General features: G+C 36.0%; 1 protein-coding gene across 1 annotated transcript in view; it reads right to left on the minus strand.

Moving 5' to 3' along the window:
- The window catches only part of LOC145283551 (putative ATP-dependent RNA helicase DDX41), an 87,831-nt gene extending 70,618 nt beyond the window's left edge, over positions 1–17,213 (minus strand). Inside the window, exon 1 of the mRNA XM_080132434.1 lies at positions 17,067–17,213. Coding sequence (XP_079988560.1) covers positions 17,067–17,081 — 15 coding nt within the window. The 5' untranslated portion in view covers positions 17,082–17,213. The remainder of the gene's footprint in view (positions 1–17,066) is intronic.
- Positions 17,214–19,378: the final 2,165 nt, after the last annotated feature.

Raw genomic sequence — 19,378 nt, forward strand, 5'->3', positions numbered from 1 at the left:
TGTTATATTAGCCATGGAATTAATGTATGAGCGTGACACTTGTGACGTAAAGAAAATAGTTTTTGTGAGATAACAGAAACATTTCTATGAAAGTATATTAAAAATGAAAAAAAGAATATAGATAGATTTCTATGAGTCGTTCTGTTTATAATTGTTTATTTTTTAAAACAAAACTTACCGCCACTGAATTATATGTGGTTTGCCATACTTATAGGTAAATCTGCACTATTTAAATTTTGATATGTCGTTTAATTTAAACGCGAAAAAAAAAAAAAACAATTGGGACGCTGAAAACGTACACAGTAAAACAATACGTTGTAAAATACTCTTATGGTTATCAAAGGTTAAAGTAGATTTATTTGTAAGAAAATTGCATTGAAATGACTTAAACGTAATACAGAAATAGACGCGAAAAAAAAAACAATTAGGACGCTGAAAACGTACACAGTAAAACAATATGTTGTCAACGGGTCAAAGTTGATTTATTTGTAAGAAAATTGCGACAGTATACGTGTAATACAGAATAGTTGCAAAACATCCTCACCCTTCACATATTAAATAATAATTTCTAAATAATAACGTTAATATTTCAGTGCGCAGGTCAAATTCTGCAGAAGTAGCGATTTGTGTTTATTTGTTTACGCTGTTATGGGTTTATGTTTATGTACACATGCGCAACCGGAAGTCGTAAACCGAATGTTGGGTTACAACACTTGTTACAAGGTCATTTGAGTTTTATAATTATATAAATATATATATATATATATATATATGGGTGTTCAAAAAGTCAGCAAGGGTTGAAAATCTTTGTCATTTTACCATTAATGATTATTTTTTCTCTCTATTTTAGATATTTTAAAGATAATATTTTGGAATTTAATTACGGATAAGTATAGCTTTGAACAATGTATGCAAGTTGTGAAATTGTTTTACCAAAACCAGGGGTCAATTGTTTTGACTCAAAGAGCTTATCAACGGCATTTTCATGTAAGAGATAGTGTGACATGACCGTCCTAAGGAGCGGTAGGGCTCCCCATTTGGGGGAGGTTGAGATTCCCAAAACTCTAGAAAATGCGGGGCAACTATGCTTGTGTTATTTGTTAAGTATTATTATATGTCCGGGCAGCGCAGCCGACCCTGCTGAAAGGAAGAGTTAAGTTACAAATTTTATTATTTTTTTTGAAACCAGCATATAAATCTGATTGTTTGGTGAAAGTGACAATTTGATGTCATTTTGAGAAACATAACGAAATATAATTTCATTTTTGATGCCAGATGAGGGGTCACGGGGTTAACCTCTCCCGATCGTGAGAACCACAACTGAAAGCATTCGCAGGTGCGTGCAAAGAATCGGGAATCCCCCTGGGATGATGTACTTACTGCCGATTGGCCTAGAGAGCAACCTACACCGATACCTCTGTACATAAGCGAATCCCTGCACCAAAATCAGTTAGTTGGAACTGAGTTCTGAGCGAATCTAATCCTAATCGAAGAGCCGTCGTCACCACCACAAAAACTGAGAGTAATTAAATCTAATTGGAACTCAATAGTGTTTGTTTTGTTAAAAATCAACCACTGAACAATTGTATATCATATTTTGCATATCTGACTTAACCAAGGAGAATAGAGATATCTGAGTCTGTTTTTCTTTTGCGTGCATGAAAGTCTATTCACTTCCAGCATGACAGTGACATATCAACCCAAAGGTGAAATGGACTCTGACCAAATCTATTAACAAAATCCTGCTGTGCCGAGAGATCCCCATTAAGGATCGCTGAGGGTTCACATCTGGTTGCCGGTGACCCAGAAAGGTCACAATAGCCCATGTCACAACACAATTCAAAACATTGTGTGCCAATTTGAAAATCAAGGAGCTGCACTTGATCTTCTGCAAGCTGGCAGACCTTGAAACGTCATTACAAATGAAAATAAGGAAACTGCAAGAGAGCATGCAGCAGCATCCTGAAACATTGATTCGACAATATTCCACACAACTTGGGATATGTCAAAGTTCACTACACAATATTCTGCACAGTTTAAACACTTTCCTTATAAAGTGCAGCTTGTTCAACACTTGAAGCCTGAAGATTTTCAAACAAGGGTTCAGTTTGCAGTTCAAATGCAAGAACTTGTCCGAAATGAGCTCAATTTTCTGCAAAAGTTGATTATGTCAAATAAAGCCCATTTTCATTTGAATGGATTCGTTAACAAACAAAATTACAGATTTTAGAGCTCTGAAAATCCAAGGGTAATTCATCAAAAGCAGTTGCATCCCATAAAGTGCACTGTATGGTGTGCGGTAACAAAGGAGAAAATTGCTGGACCTTATTTCTTTGAAAATCAAAACAAAAATGCTGTCACTGTTATTGGAGAGAGATACCGAACTATTATTACAGATTTCCTGCACCCACAAATTCAAAATAGGCCCGGATTATGGTTCTAACAAAATGGAGCAACAGTACATACAGTGAGAGACACCATGGAGCTTCTCAGGCAATGCTTTGGTGACAATGTTATCTCTCGCTATGGCAATATCAAATGGCTACCACGTTCCCCAGACTTGACTAGCCCCGACTTTTTCTTGTGGGGATATCTTAAAGAAAGAGTCTATGTTAACAAACCTCAAACCCTGAAAGAATTGAAGGAAAACATCAGGAATGAAATAAGGAAGTAAAATCGCAATCCAGAGATTCTGTCATGAATAATGTTTTGGAAAGAGCACAAATATACGAAGCTGAAAATGGGCAACATTTAAAAGACATTTCATAAATAAAGATTGTTTGAATTTTACATTTAAAAAAAAAAAATTCTCAATGTTTTAGTCAAATTGTGTTAAAATTACAGAAAGGTATCAAAAATAAAGAATCTATTTAAGTTCAAAACCCTTCAGTGACTTTTTGGATACCCTATATATAATCACATTCGGTTTAACGTCCGTTTTACATAAGGGCATGTGTTGAATAGCTTTAAGAAATTGATTTCCAAATTAACCTATTTCTGGTCAGGTCTTTATTTAATCCTCTTTCTGTCAAGTCCATTCCATTTCCTCCCATATTTTCTTGTCAACTGATGTAGAACATTTAAGGTAGCAAGTCCATTGCTACCTTAAATGTTCTACATCTATTAACCCAATATATGTATTTTTTTTTAATTAGTTTTACCCCAAACAAGGCACAGCGCCACTTTAATGTAGGGGGCTACTATCAGAGAAATAATTTGCAGGGGTACTATGTAGGGAGTTGAGCAGCTCCATGTCTGTTCACATTACGCTTGAACTTCTGCATGTCAGTACAATTGAGAAAGCAGGAACTCGGAAGGGAGTTCCAAAGTCTAGCCGTTCTGGGAAAGAAACTATTAGACTAAATGGCTTTCTTACATCTAGGGATCTCTACTGTATAGGGGTAGGATTTAGCTGCTTGTTGGGTTTGTTGGGGGTATTTACGTCAAGGGAGTACAACAAGGGCTTGAAGTTTGTCAAAACATATATAACTAAATAAATGCAAGAGATGGGCGCATTTCTCGCACAAACAGTAAATTCAAAACGCTAGATTTCAAGTTAATTCACTTTATCCAATAAATACACCACCTTTTTATATACCATTTATTTGCATACATATATATATAAATATATATATGTGTGTGTGTGTGCGTGTGTGTCTGTGTGTGTGGTCGTAAGTTATATTCCGATAACCAAAGAAAAAAAATCTGTCCACAATCATGTTTCCTTTATTTTTTAATGTTTTTTTTAAATATTTTTAATTATAATTTAGGCAAATGCTTATATTTTGTCCATTGCTGTCTTACACATGTTTCACTATTATGATGGAAAATACAGCTAGTCAGAGACGAAAATAAATGCAAAATTTTCTTATCATTTTGTTCAAACTGGGGATGGGGCATCCTACCAAATGTCAGACATTCACCTGTTATCGCATATATTCCTAAGTGCTACTCTTTGAATCTCTCTTGCACTTCGTTCATTGGGTATATTTGCCAGATAGTTTTTTAAATTCTTTGTGTGTGTGCATGTGTGTGCATGTCTGTGTAAGAAGGCATGTGAAGCTACTTCCCAGTACACTGCAAGAGGAGGTCCCTAACTTGAGCAGGCAATCAATTGATTTGATTAAAAAACGAGCGATTTCACAAATTTCTATGCTAATAAAACTATGGGGGGAGGGGTGAAACATTTGCTGTCCTTTAAAGAAACGATTATTATGCAAAATTTGTTTTACCATAACCAAATCTGATAGTGATTCCCAACCTTTTTTACATGGCGACAAATTACCGAGTTTAATTTTCGCAGCACATCTAGCAATATATCTTTTTTTTTTTTTACTCATACATTTTTTGTCATGAAATAAAAAAAAAAAGATTATATAAGGAAAATTTTTATCCACATAAATCCGCATATTCTGTATTTAATATCTGGTATCATTTTGGTATCGAAAACGGGGTCTGAATAATTCAGTTCCGATATCGATTGCTGATACTTTGAAAAATTCCTGATATTCAGATTTATCGTCCCATCACGAATATAAACCATAAAAAAATGACCAATTCGTATGCACAGAACATTTAATTTGTAGAAATTCAGAGATTTTGAATTAAGCAGTGTCATTATGATTAGGAAATTAAATGTCTTTAATTAAACAAAATGAAATTAAATAGTGTCTAGCTATTATCTCTTCATGGTACACCAGTAATTGTTCCGCTGCACCTTAGTGTGCCGTGGCACAGTGGTTGGGAACCACTGCATTAAACAAGCGATTCATATCTTACACATGACTCACCAAGTGATCAATCTTTTACTTTCTATCTATCATTTTTACCCTCTATCAATCAATGTTGGATGGATCACCGGTTTTACAGCCTTATTGTATACATTGTTACTTTCATTTTCGTCACTCTGTTTATTAACTGTTGAAGGTAATAAAGGCAGTAAATGATGATATTAGAATGGTCCATTGTAAAGCAAAAGGGAAGAACTATTTAGTTCCCAATTAAAGTGAAAGAGAAAGGAATATGGAGAAAGGCTAATTTGGGATTGTCTCTTTATTTTTAACTGGCTTTGCAAACTCATTTTTGGTTCAAATGATTTAGTGCTAGCTACATGAATGTTCCAATGCCTCACCTTTTTTTTCTATAATATATATAAATATATGTATATTAATGGCCTGGAAAGAACACAGGGGAGACAACTGAAGCAGCAAGGCTGAAGCTGGATTGCCAGGACACTATATATACAAATGTAGGCAAATTTGAGCATATTTTATTGGTTTAAAAATATAGGCTCTTATTTACCAATTGTCATGAAATTTTAACCATGGAACAGTATTATAATCTTCAAAAAGCCTGCAAATTTTCATATAGTTTCGTCCCATAGAACCAAAGATATGAGCATTTTAATATTCAATTTGGCTACCAGTATATATGTGCGTGTGTGTCATATGGCTGACATGAAGTGTCTAGTGTGTTGGCAAAGTGTCTATATGATTGCCACCTCTTGCCTCAGCCCTCGCCATTCGCTAGCACTGTTGTCTCACAGCACCGTGAAAAGGAGTACCGAAGGTGTAAGTCTCTCCCTGAAAGTACATAATGCCTCTGTCAGCAAGCCCTGTGCAGTGCCTCCAGATGGCGACACATAGAAACTGGGTATCTTGCGGCCCAAGGCTTAAACACAAGGGACTTCGAGGTGGCTGCCCCCCCCCAGATGTGCGGCATGCAGGCCCACTAGCATATGGATATGCCCTGGTGCTCACGAACGAGCCCCCAGCTATGGGTTAACTAGCAAGGGTAGATGGAAATCATCGGCCATGGTTGGTCATTCATCTAGAAGGAAAACTTCAACCTGAAGCCCGTCAAGTGTTTTCATATATGTGTGTGTGTGTATATTTTAACTGAGAAGAGTGAAATATTGCTGCGATGGAAAGACCATTTCAAGACAGTGTTAAACTCAACCTCGACCATTATTAAGGCAGCACTTGCATCAATCCCTCAACGCCCAGAACTACTCCAGGTTTCTGCTGAACTTTCCTTGGAAGAAGTCATTGACAGCATCAAGTAATTATCTTCAGGCAAGGTCCCTCGAAAAGATGGTTTACCACCAGAAATTTATAAGTATGGGAGTTAAAATCTAGTCCAAAAACTGCATTAGCTTTTTTAAATCATTTGGTTTCATGGACAGGTTCCACAAGATTTTATCGATGCAGATATAAAACATGTTTATAAGAACAAAGATATTCGGCATTGTTGCGACAATTCTTGTGGAATTTCTCTTCTTTGTATCGCAGATAAAATCCTGGCACATCCAATTCTCAATAGAATGATAAGGGGTCTGGTAGATGATATCTATCCTGAGTCACAGTGCGGGTTTAGGTGTGACTGGGGTAATGTGGATATAATTTTTTCTCTTAGACAAGTTGCCGAAAAAGCACAGAAGAAAAACAGTGAATGGTTTTTGTCAACCTTATTAAAGTTTTCTTAGTTTTGCATATGAATTACAAAATATCTGATATTTCCCCAAAACCTCTGGCGTTGATGGAGGGGAGACTAAAACTTGGTTTCAAATAATATGAAATAACAGCAAGGGGAGATTTGATTTTAAATATTTCTCATATGTTATATCTCCCCTCTTTGGTTTTCATACATAAAGTAAATTTCATATTGTATAAGGATTATTTGATTCTGGAGATGTTTATAATCATACTCATTTTCAAAAGAGGGGAGGTATAACATATGAGAAATCTCCTCTTGCTGTTATTGCACATCATTTGAAACCATAGCAGAAAGTTTTAGTCTCCCCTCCATCAAGGCCAGAGGTTTGGAGGAAATATATATATATATATATATATATATATATATATAATACTAGCCTGGGTGGATGAAAGAAAATTAGACACAAAGGTCGTTTTAAATGTGTGTGTGGGGTGGGGGACCAACTCCCCCAAAAAGGAGGCACTCTGGCAGTATCCAAATAAATAGTAATTGTCTCAGTATGAAGGGTTTCACCTAAATTGATCAAGAGCGAATTACAGAACAGGTACTACCCGGCCTGAAGGCCAGGTGTTTGCGTTCGAATAGCTTCGCTTTATTTATATGAAAAAGACAAACAAAAACTGGAGACAACGACGGCACAGTGGGAATTTTTTTTAACTCGATCAAAAAAAAGATAGAAATGAATGATGTCTGTTTGCAAATGCGAAATATTACAATCTGGGAAGTATGCAAAAACTTCTTGCGGAATCTAACTGGCGTGAGAAGCCCAATGCAAAAAGCCTTTCATGAACATACACAAACGTTTGCACCCATTTTGCATTTATATAATAAATGTTTATTTATACAAACATTGTTAGCTATATATTTGAGTCTGAATTATTGACAAACACTGATACCGATTCCTGATACTTTTAAAACCTCCTGACATTCCAATCAATCGTCCCATCACTAATATAAATCGTAAAAAAATTGACCAAATCGTATGCGCAAAACATTTCATTTGAACTGAGCAATGTTATCATGATTAAGAAATTAAATGCTTTTAATTACACAAAATGAAATTAAATGGCTTCTAGTATTATTTCTTCATGACACATTAGTATGCTACGGCACACTGTTTGGGAACCGTTGATATAAGGTTTGTAAGCTTGTCTTATAATAGCTTCTAACTTATGTTGAACGCACACGCATAATTATGACCTTCGTTTATATAGAATAGAAGAATGTAAACGTTTTATTTCAAACCAATAGTCAGCAAGAAAATTTTCCCCCATTTTTTTTTTGGTGGTGAGGGGAGCGGGAGCTAATGTCAGAATGGGACAGGAAGTAGAGTCCTTCCTCAGAAGGAACAGTTTTGAGGGTCCTAAACAAAGCTCTTCCTGTTAAAGAGTGGCCAACCCTAAGAAACAGATCTGATTATATTTATGAGTTTTCCAAAGATAAGACATATCAGAACAAAGAAGCAACTAAAATAGTTACATGTGTCCCAACAAATCGAGCAATGGGCGACTGTGTATCATTTTGCAAATGGAAAAACGGGAAGGTTACATTTAGAAAAACAGGAAGTTATTGTGCATTGATGAAGAATGAGGAAAAAAAAATTATCTTTTACTGATAAAATTCCAAATGTAAACAAAATAACTGAATCAAGTAAAAACAAAACAAAAAAAAAACACAACAAATTAAGTTTTAATTCTTGGATTGAATTGAGATGACTAAAAATGACTGTTTGTATAACTGCAATAATTCTCAATAAATCTAGCGTATAAAGTTATCTTGTCAGATTTTCAAAGTCAGATTGAAATAGCATGTAAGCTAACAAATCAAACTTTGATTCAGATTAGCCAATTTTCATGTTTTATTGTTGTTCCATGTTTTTGGCAATATAACAATCTAGTAAGCTGCAGTTTATTTTAAAAATGATTTAGTCCAGCCCAAATGACTTAATATGAAGCATTTCTAAATAACTACCCAAAAATAAATCAGTAAAGGGGCATAACTCTTTTTTTTTAAATATAGGAATTACAGCTAATATTTTTTCCTTTTTCTGCATAAAATGTGAAAATAGAAAATATGACTTCTCTGTATCCTAGGCAACACTGTGCAGGTACAGTTAGTGTTAGATATTACTTGTAATGTATACATTAAAACTGTTTAGAAAGAGATTAACCAATAATTTTCTTCCAGCCACATGGATAAAAAAAAACAACAACTTGTATTCATTTACTTGTATACAAAGAATTGTTTACAACAGGTATATGATTTTTAAAGAACTCCACACCCTATTATGTTGGCTGATTCCCCAGACAGTGTTTTCAATGATGTTGTTTGACATGTGCTAAACATCACTGGTTTACTGTCAATCCTTAAACTGGTTTGTGTCAGAGGGGATGACTAAAGGACTTACAGTGTTAACTTTCTCAAACAGCCAGTTCTTAATAAGAGATGTGACTTGTATCAACACGCTTGCATACTCAATAACAAAATCGGCAACAAACCCTGATTATATGGCAGCTTTGATGGAAGGCAACAATCAATCAAAATATGTAGGTATTCTCAACATATTTGTATCCCAAGCTGTGGAAGAAAGTAGAGCAATTGCTTCCACCATGTGGGACATTCTCAAGTTTTTAATTTTGTTTTATAGCAAGTCAACACTTTTAGTGCAGAATTAATTTATTTTAGTAAAAGTTTTCATGTTTCAAGATTTTACTTTGTAAATATTTTGCAAATCAATAGATAGGAACCTGGCAGGTATGAGGAATCCTGAGTTAGAGTAGACCTGGAAGTAATAGCAATTAAAGGGTGACTTCCTAATCGGGACCTCATTACCAGATGTAGTTTTTTGATGATATCCTGGACCAGGCCGGGGTAGTCAGAGTTTAAGTAATCACTAAGATAGGTAGAAGAAAGAAAAATTTAAATAAAAGTCAGATCTCTTTTATGGAGTGATTGAAATCATTTTCTAAAAACACAGATGATGAAGAAGGCACAATAAATGATGGAATGGTGGTGATAGTTTTTGTGAATTGAAAATAGACACAAAAAATATTCACAATTTTGCAATATTGGTGTTCCATAGGATAAGTTTTATTCTCGTTAACAATTTACCCAACTAAAATGTAATAGAATATTTTATGCCCTCTTTAAAAAAGTAAAAAAGTAGACCAAGCAAATACTCTGTATTCATCAACACAGAGTTATTTATTTTAAAGAATAGTAAAAGCCAACAAAACGAAGGGGAGTAACTCTGTATCCGACAATACAGAGTTATCATCTTAAGAAAAAAAAAGAAAAATATCATTTTGAAAATTATTTATTGCATCCAAAATAATTTCTGAAACAAATCAACTTGAAATACATTTTTTCTTGCTAAGAACATGTACCAACGTTGCACAAAAAAAAATGGCAAACCAGAATCAAACATTGATTTTGTAGGATAAAAGCTATTGATGAGGAAAATTGACACTTATTTCTACTTTATTTACCTTTAGATATAGAAGAATAAAGGAAGGGGTTATTACTTCATAACATTATTATATTTAATATTCAGTATAAGCTTACCTCCACCCTCCCTCTCATACACTCAAAGGGAACAATGCTCACACATTGTAGCTGATATATTTTTATACATAAGCATAACAGATAAAGGCTATATCTTATTCAGTGTGCACATGTGAGCATAGATATTTGTTTACAAAGGCTATCCGTGATATCTCTGCCATCGATTGGACAATATTAAATATGACAGAATTGTTAAAACGATAAATGGAATTGTATTTGATTGTGAACAAAATAAACACAGATCAATAAGTAAATCAATTTTTATTAAGAGTAGGTCATCATCATATTGTATGAATCCTAAGATTCTATTGTTGGCATTGGTTTCCCTGATATTTTTCTAGTCAAAATTATTTCTATAAAAACATCAGGGACTATGGGAGGAACCACATGAAGGTTGCCAACATTCTAAGTGAAATTGATTTTTGTGGAACAAACTGGATTTGAACTTGGGACATCCAGATCGTCAGTTCATGTCATTAACCACTAACCTACCATCACCTTCCATTAAGAGTAGGTAATATGACATTCATAACTAGTTTTAGAAGAAAAATAAAATCAATAAATAATTAAAACTCAGCAACACATAGTAATTAAACCCATTTCATCCTTCTCTATGTAACTCTCTCCCTCTTCATTTAACATTTGCCTCAATTAGCTTACAAAAGCATATTATATTCGCTTAAATTACCTTCCTCTCACTATAAATACTGAACGGTTAAAAGTTTCAAAAAAATAACAGTAGTCGTGTCTCTAAAACGAAAGAAAAAAAACATCCAACATGCCTAAATAACAACAATTTTTAATTCCAGGGCACATTTTATTAGGTAAACACGCCTTAAATAAAATGTCCTGAAAAACATTAAACAAAAAAAAAAGTCTAATTTTGCTATACTGGTTGAAAAAAAATTTAGGGTTTGTTTTACAATAAACAGCGATATAAAAAAGTGGTAAAGAAACAAATCTATATATCTATAAAAGTGAAAATGCCTGTCCGTGTGTTTGTGTACATTTTCCTACCAAATAACTTGGTTAATTTTCGGTCAAGAAACGCGAGATTTGACATAAGGATTATTGAGATTTTGAAAAATCTTTTTAATCGGTTTTCGGACAGAAATTTGGCCATCAAGGGGTCAAAATTCAACAATTTCACCTTTGAAAACTCCAACAAACTCCTCCACCAATTTTGGATCTAAACACTTGAAAATTTAAATGTAGATTACTTGGGCATGGATCAAACTTTTTAATTTGATTTGAGCCCCAAAAAAGGGGTCAAAATTTAGGTCAAAGTTTTTAAAAATTTGACCTTTGTGATCTCTACCAAATTACTCAGCCATTTTCTGGTCTAAACAGTTGAAATTTTACATAAAGAGTATTCAGAGATAGGGCAAGCTTTTTAATTGGTTTGGGTCGAAAATTTGAGCTGCCAAGGGGTCAAAGTTCAAAAGATTTGACCTTTGCTTTGTCTAGCAAACTACTCAGCCAACTTTGGGTCTAAACATTTTAAATTTATACATAACGAGTATTCAGACATGCGGCAAGCATTTTAATCAGTTTTGGGACGAAAATTTGGCTGCGAAAAGGTAAAAGTTGAAAGAGTTGACTTTTGCAGATTCTACCAAATTCCTCTGTCAATTTTGGGTCTGAAGACTTGAAATTTTAGATGCAGGTAATTTGGACATGGGTAAAACTTTGTATATTGATTTGAGACCAAAATAATAAATGTTAAGGGGTCAAAATTGGGGTCAAAGTAAAAAAAATTTACCTCTGTAGTCTCTACAAAATTACTTGGACAAATTTTGGTCTAAACATTTGAAATCTTACATAAAGTATTCACATGTAGGGCAAGTTATGAACACTACATAGAGCCCGAGCAAAGCCGGGCTGAACTGCTAATATATAACAAGTAAATGTTACCAAAGGCAAGATAAGTTACTCTTCTACCTACTTGCATAAGTTTGTGTGTGTGATTTTAACTGATTTTAAAGTGTTTTAAGTGTGAAATGCAAGCAATGCAGAGTCCCGAGAATCGCTCAAAACTCGAAAATAAATTTTTAAAAAATACTGATAGAAATCCACCTAATAAATATTCCAGTGGTATTTATTTGATGGATTTTTGCCATTTTTTTCTCAAGACTTCAAAGGCAAGGGCATCACGTCACCATCTTTTGTTTTCGTTATACGGGAAAATCCTTTTTGACCGGGGCAATTGTAATGTTTTTTTCCCATCTAGTGGTAAAGAAACAACTATATAAAAGATAAATATTACCAAAGGCAAGATAAGTTACTCTTCTACCTAAGTATTTGGTGTTTTAACTGATTCTAATGTGTGTTTTAAGTTTGAAACGCAAATTGTGTTGAGTGCTTAAGTTAAGACGAAAACAAAGATGGCACCATGATGCCATCTCTCCTTTGGAGTTCCGAGAATTGGTAAAAATAAAATAAAATAAAAATACTGACATTTTGCTCTGTTAAATGCAAACAGATTTAAAGATTTTAGCAGGACTTCTTGTGAATTGTTTTCAGGTCATTATCAGTAAATTGATCAAGCCTGAGCAAAACTATGCTGTGAAGGGGAGACCGATTCAGAACAATTTGCATCCGATTCGTACAATCATAGAGGGTTTAGAAAACAACAACAAAGTCATGCTGATCAATTTAGATTAGGCTAATGTTTTTGATAGGATTGATCATCATTTCCTGGGATCTGTCCTAGAGGCCGCCAGATGGATCTCTGTTCTGTATTGCCAGTTGACAACAGTAGTACAAGTAAATGGAATGACATCGGAACCTTTTATTATCTTTTGGTTGGTACGTCAGGGTTGGCCGTTCTTTCCCGTTTTATGTCCTTCTGACAAGGGCAACTGGACTGGCCCCAAGTTGAATTGCTCTGCCTGACGGTGGGCAAGCCAGAGTTTCTGTGTATGCTGATGATGTAACAATGTGCTTCTTGAGCCGTAGAGACTTTCGCACAGTTGTCAAGGCACTTGATCGATATGAAGAAGTGACAGGAGCTGTAGTCAATCTTAGCAAATCCAATAGCCTAAGGTTGGCTGCGTGGAGATGTGGGACTGTGCTCAATTGTTTCAATTGAACAGATGGCCCGGTTCAGATACTTGCCATTTGGTTTGGACTGGTTCTCCAATCGAACAAGAATTAGTTGAAAGTACAGTAAAGGCTTTGAAGGGGATGTTCCTTTAAAGGTAAAGCAGAGGCATACGCTACTAAGATCTTTCCCCCTTATCCTTTACTGTTTAGCTGTACTACCTCTCTCTGCAAACAGCTTGGCAGCCTTAATATGTCTTCACTTCTCGCTTCTTTGGAATGAGAGGAGGCCGCTAGTTTGTAGAGATCTGTACCCAATATCTAATCGATAGGGGCTTGGGAATGTCTGATTTGGCAAGTCACAGACGTGCCAAAAGATTGGCTTTTATGAACAAAACTTTGATAGAGGAATCTGCGTGGGGTCTTGTGGTTGAAAGAGCTTTTCCTAACTTCATAGGCCAAAGGGTTAATTGCAGTTCTTCAATGAATGCCAAATGGTGCTCCGAGTACTGCTGGAGTCTTGTGACCTAGCCCAGTCTAGAAAGGCACTATTTTGAGTTAGTGGAGGTGACCACTTTTGATTCGCTTGGGGAGCGGCTGAGTGGAGGAGACCCACTCTCAGTGGAATTGGGCACAAGGCCAAGGATATCTCAACAATTCTCAGTTTTCTTTGACCTGGCAATTGGTTCGTAATGTGATATGCCTTCGCTTCAGAATTGGTTTTGATGACAACTCTTTTTGTCCACATTGCAATGAGGATGCCTTTGAAACTGTTGATCATGCATTATTCAACTCCTCCAAGCTGAGTGAATTCTGGACATATGTCAGTGAGGTGATAGCTTGCATCATCCCCAATCAGGTGTCTGTAGTCAACAATATGGTTCTGCTGTGACTCAGAGAGGAATGAACAGTGTTCTTAGCAATCTTGGCCATAGCTAGACTGGTTGTGTAGTTTTCACACATAGAGATAGGCTGTGGGGGGGGGGGCGCCTTCGTATTACCATCTGATTTGGTATTAAATCAAAATCACACTGGATACACATTGCTAGCTTATGTGCATTTACACAAAATAGATTCAAGTAGGGCACACACTGTCTTTAGGACTTGGTTTAATTAAATGACCATCCTATGAAGGATCAGTCCCTTAGCTACTAATAAGAATGTGTCCTGTCCCCTCATCTTTATTTTAGGCGTTTTAGTATACTTCCAGAATGGCCTTTCCCTATACATTGTTTTATCCTCGATCTACCCAATGGTTCTTATTCTAGAGGTCCCTATAGATCCCCAAAAAGGCCCTATCCCAATTTAGTTTGACTGTTAGATATTACCTACTCCAAATTAGAAAATGACTTTCTTGTTTTTGGTGATAGTCAGAAAGCAGTGAGTATTAGATAAGTTAGAAGAGTCACCACTAACACAAACATAATTAGCATTTCATTTGGTTCATTTTTTTTTTAACGGTTATTTTTCTTTATTTTGGGTATTTTTTAATAAGGCTTAAAGGGTGGAATTATAAAATTGTTGCACTAGAAAAGATAACATCATTCCATTTCTATTTGATGAAAATCGGTGTTCTGTTTATGTTGCAGACCATCTGTTAGTTGGCCAGTTTTGTACAAATCCCAAGAGCAATAGGAGCCTTCTATCATATCTGAAAGTGATACAATGTTTAACAAGCGAGATGAAAGATGCGCCGCTGTACAACACATGCTCACTACCGATCAAAGTTATGACAAGACCAATGACAGTACTCTCAGAATGCAAAACCGGATAACAGGGACATGCCCAGGGTGATGAAAACAAAGTTTCCAGCCACGGTTATGGTCTTTGATGTGGTTTCAAGTGAGCGCCATATCATGCCACCTCACATTTTCAAAGATGATAGAGAATGGGACAAAATAACTACAGGATGGAACAATAAAATTGTTGCCCGAAAGGAAACAACACTACAGCTTTATTTTAAGACTTTGATTGAGAAAATCAATTCGGGTAACTTGATTATGTAGTAGAGCTGACATCTAGTCAATGTAGCTGTGTTCATCCTCAAGCATCACCTCAATACAGGTCTGGAACTGGATGTATGCTTTTTCCACAAGTGCTAGTGGGAGCTTGGTAGATGGCAGCGATCAGGCTGGCTTTGGTGTTGTGGGAGGTCATGTTGATGATCTTCTCAACATATGACCAAAGTATTCCAGCAGGTTCAAGCTGGGAGAGGAGAGGGGCCAGTGAGAGAAGGATACAAAGTCATAGCACTCCTTCTGAAGCTAAGCATAAGTCTCTTTGGACTTGTGGGGTGGAGCCACACCCAGGACCTGCCAGCGAATGATCACACTCTTCAGCACATCCAGGTATACTTTGGTGTTGACTTTCAAGCCAACTTCAAAGATGTGAGGTGGCATGATGTGACCCTCACTTGAAACCATACCGAATACCATAACCATGGCCATAAACTTTGTTTTATCACCCTGTTCCTGTTATTCATGGCAATCCAACAATGCATTTTGAGAGTGCTGCTAATGTTGCCATAACTTGGATCAGTAGAGAGCCTGAGTTGTACAGCAGTACATCTCTGTTCTCGCTCATTGAACATTGTGTTACTTTCAGACAGGATAGAAGGTTCCTATCGCTTTTGGGATTTGTACACAACTGGTGAACTATTAGTTGGTTTGCAACAAAAAAAAAAACCCAAAAAACAAATGGAAATGGAATCATGTTGTCTTTTCTAGTTCGACACATATCGTTCCACCCCATAGTTGCTCTCCGTTCTACACTTTTTACTCTACAGAGTTGTGGGTGCAGCAGCAGAGCAGATAACACAGTTACTCTGCTTCTGCCACCTTATATTGTTACTTGACCCCAGTGTGTGTGTTGGGGGGGGGGAGCAGTGGGAATTCATTTGCAACCACGGAAGTTTACGCGACCACTTGGATAATCTCCCTTCACCGTCAGATTAAGATTTTTCGGCAATATTTAAAGCGTGTATTTCTCAATACAAAACGTGTATTCTTCAACAGCTTCATCTCAAAAAAATTCCTCATATAATATTAACAAAACAACAACAAAAAATTTGGGTTCTTCGTAATAATAGCGAAATTTGAAATACTGAATTTTAAGTAAACCGAATAGTATGTACTTAATTTTCGCCTCACAGTAATGAACATATCCAAAAATTAGAAAAAATTATAAGGTATAATAAAATATACGCGCTTGCGCGTACCACAATGGTCACAACTTTTAACACAATGAATTATATTTGTTAATATCCGGAAAACTACTTATTTGTGGAAAATTTAAATGCGATATTCGTTTTTAGCATTCTCGAAAACCTAGAGAAGGAAAATGTTCAGGTTGGAACCAAGTAGAATTTTACCAAAAAGTGAATAATTTCTATTTTAGTCACCTAAATTATTTAGTGTGAGATGCGTTTTAGCAGTATTTCCAAACAATTTTTTTACTTAAATTAAGATTTAAGTGAAAAGTTGTTTGAGAGTAATGCCGGTACTCATGCACTGCAGTTTATGGACGGTACTGAAATTAATAACATTGGAAAATTATTCTTAACATGGGAAGGGGCCTTTGTTAACTATTCTGTATTTTCACCTTACAAAAATATACTCTAAAAATTGATTTAATCTTGAAAGTCCTATACAAAAATTAAGCATTGTTTATAAAATACCCGACCGTAAAGTCGAAATTCATTCTAAATAATTTACGCGACTAAAACATGAATTGATCAAAGACAAACACAGAAAACAAAACAGAAAGCGAAAAATAAAAATAAATAGAAATTTTTTAAAAATATTTTGTTGGAGAGAGGGTATCAAATAAACCAACAAAAATAAACAATAAAATCACAACAAAACCACGTGTGTTGTTTGGGTTGATCGATCTTTAGTTTAAAGACATTAGATATTGTTTGTCGTTTATTATAATTTTATACGTTAACAGATAAACAGTATAATTACCTTCACCGTTTCCATCACGAATGGATTTTGAATTCGAATTAAAAATTGTTCGTTAAAGTCAAAAGAACTCCATCTGGATTGACTCAAAACAAAATGAGAAACGGTTTACTTCCGGTTTACACCAAAGAACGATAACTCATGTTAACTAAGAACGATAATTCACGCGAGTTATCGTTCTTAGTGATCATGACTTTAAGATTTCATTAACGAAATGAACTTCTCTCGAACTAGTTTTATTGGTACTTGTGCATTTCAGTTTTTGAAGACAATTTTTTGTTTTCAATTTTGAAGACTTGTACTCAACACAGAGGAGAGAATTCCAACAATGATTATTCAAAACTAAATTTTAATATTTTAATGATTTTTAAAAATTTGTTACAAAGTTTAAATTTTGGAAAAAAAATTTTTTTTTTAACTCACACACTTTCCAATATCGACTGTTCAAAACTATTGATTAGTTTAATGATTCATTACGAAAGGGAAATTTTGCAAAAAAAAAAAAAAAAAAAAAGAATAATGCTTTGCTACACTTGCACTTATAATGAAAAGAAAACCCAGAAAAGTATTTATGATGTACGTATTCGTTACGGAACGAAGATGACATATTCCAAAAATCACATAATTTGATCGATTAGTTTTTTTTTGTTTTGTTTTTTTTTTTAAAGAAAATCAGATTTGAGGTATTAAATCTTTTATTTAGGCTAAAAATACAATGTAATTCAACATGAACAAAAAACTTAGGCACAAGGCCAACTCAAAAAGGGGGGGGGGTCGTTGGTCATCCTTGTCACTCCAGAACTAAACAAAAGTTTCTCTTTGCTAGTATCTTGTTCTACCATAACACCGCATTCAACCTTTTGTACTGGGGAACGTCCTACTTAGAACTCAATTGTTTAAAACATTTTTTATTGACATGTAAAAACAAAAGAAATAACATAATGATACAATAATTCATTTGTGTAGAAGGTGGGGAAGAAAAAATACAAAAATAGTTAGTAGGACCCTCCCAACCCAATTGGTTGATAGACCACCCGTTCCACTTTGGTTTGTAAAGGAACCCGAGGTTCTGTGGAGGTGCCCTCTAGATGGGGCGAAATAGAGAAAAGAAAAATTGGTGGGTTAGTGGGTGGTGTTAGTGATTGATTTCTTCCTTTCCGAAATGGATGAAATTTAGAGGGAGGGGTGAAAAAAACTGCAGTTAGGTGGGGGTGGGGATCTTGGAGGCTTCCTAGTTGGTGAGGGATGGAACACTCACTTGGCTAGCTAAGAGGCTAAAAATTAGATTACACTTGATGGAATTGCACGTTCCACACCTAGGCGGGGAACATGTATTCAAATTTGACTCCTTTTTGTACACACAGACTCGCTACATGTATCCATCTTCTGTCAAATACAGCAAAATGCAGCCTCTTTCTATCACATCTGATCTTCACTTGTAGGTGGTGCTTAAAGAAAGCGATCAGATTCTGATCAGAAAAAAACAACACCCCCTGGCCACCTTGCAGTTGCGACGTCCAAATCACTATTCTCACCATGGCCAGGATCGTAATGTAGAGTATTTGTCTTTCCCAGTTCCATGGAGACCTCATGTTGTCAATGACGTTGGATACGGTAATCAGGCGAGGATGCTTGGGATCGATGCGAGCTGTCACCCCGCTGATATACGACCAGTACCAGCAAAGTTTGTGGCAATCAAAGAAAGCATGTTGTTCTGCAATGGGGACAAGCAGGCAACTCCAAAAAACTGGAACTGCATTGTATCTTGTTGAGGGGAAGTGCATTTCGGTCCAATTGCCAGGTCAGAGTGGATCTCACTCTGCTGTCAACTCAAACGCATGCATAGTGAGTCGTTGGCGACCCCCCTCACTAGATCCCTATGAAGTTCCCTACGAGTAACAGTCTCAAGGTCGTTGGACCTTTGTAGTCGTTTTAGTGCGGCTCAACACTCTTTTAGGAAGGCAGATTCTCCCTGCGGCCTGCGACGGCTCTCGACAGAAGGGTCGAGAACAAGGACGGGAAAGGCGGCAGTAACCGCGGGGTACCACAGTTGATCTTACAGATACTGGCTCAGGAAGGCCAGCCTCTTGGCATTTCGATGACACTTAAAATCCGGCATTTCCAAGTCTCCCTCACACGGACGTTGAATACAGACCTGTCTGTTCACCCAGTGTCTTCCTTTGTCCCAGAGAAGTGAGGACAAGAGTTTGACAAGAGCTTTTAGGTGTCGTGCAGGCAGGGGAAGTACGGCCAGTCAGTAAAGATGAGAGGAAAATGTATGCCTCGGTTCTACCCTTTAAGGAAAGTTTCCTAGG

This window comes from Euprymna scolopes, chromosome 8 (assembly GCF_053919585.1).
Source record: "Euprymna scolopes isolate OS-2025 chromosome 8, ASM5391958v1, whole genome shotgun sequence".
Taxonomy (NCBI): Eukaryota; Metazoa; Mollusca; class Cephalopoda; order Sepiida; family Sepiolidae; genus Euprymna; species Euprymna scolopes.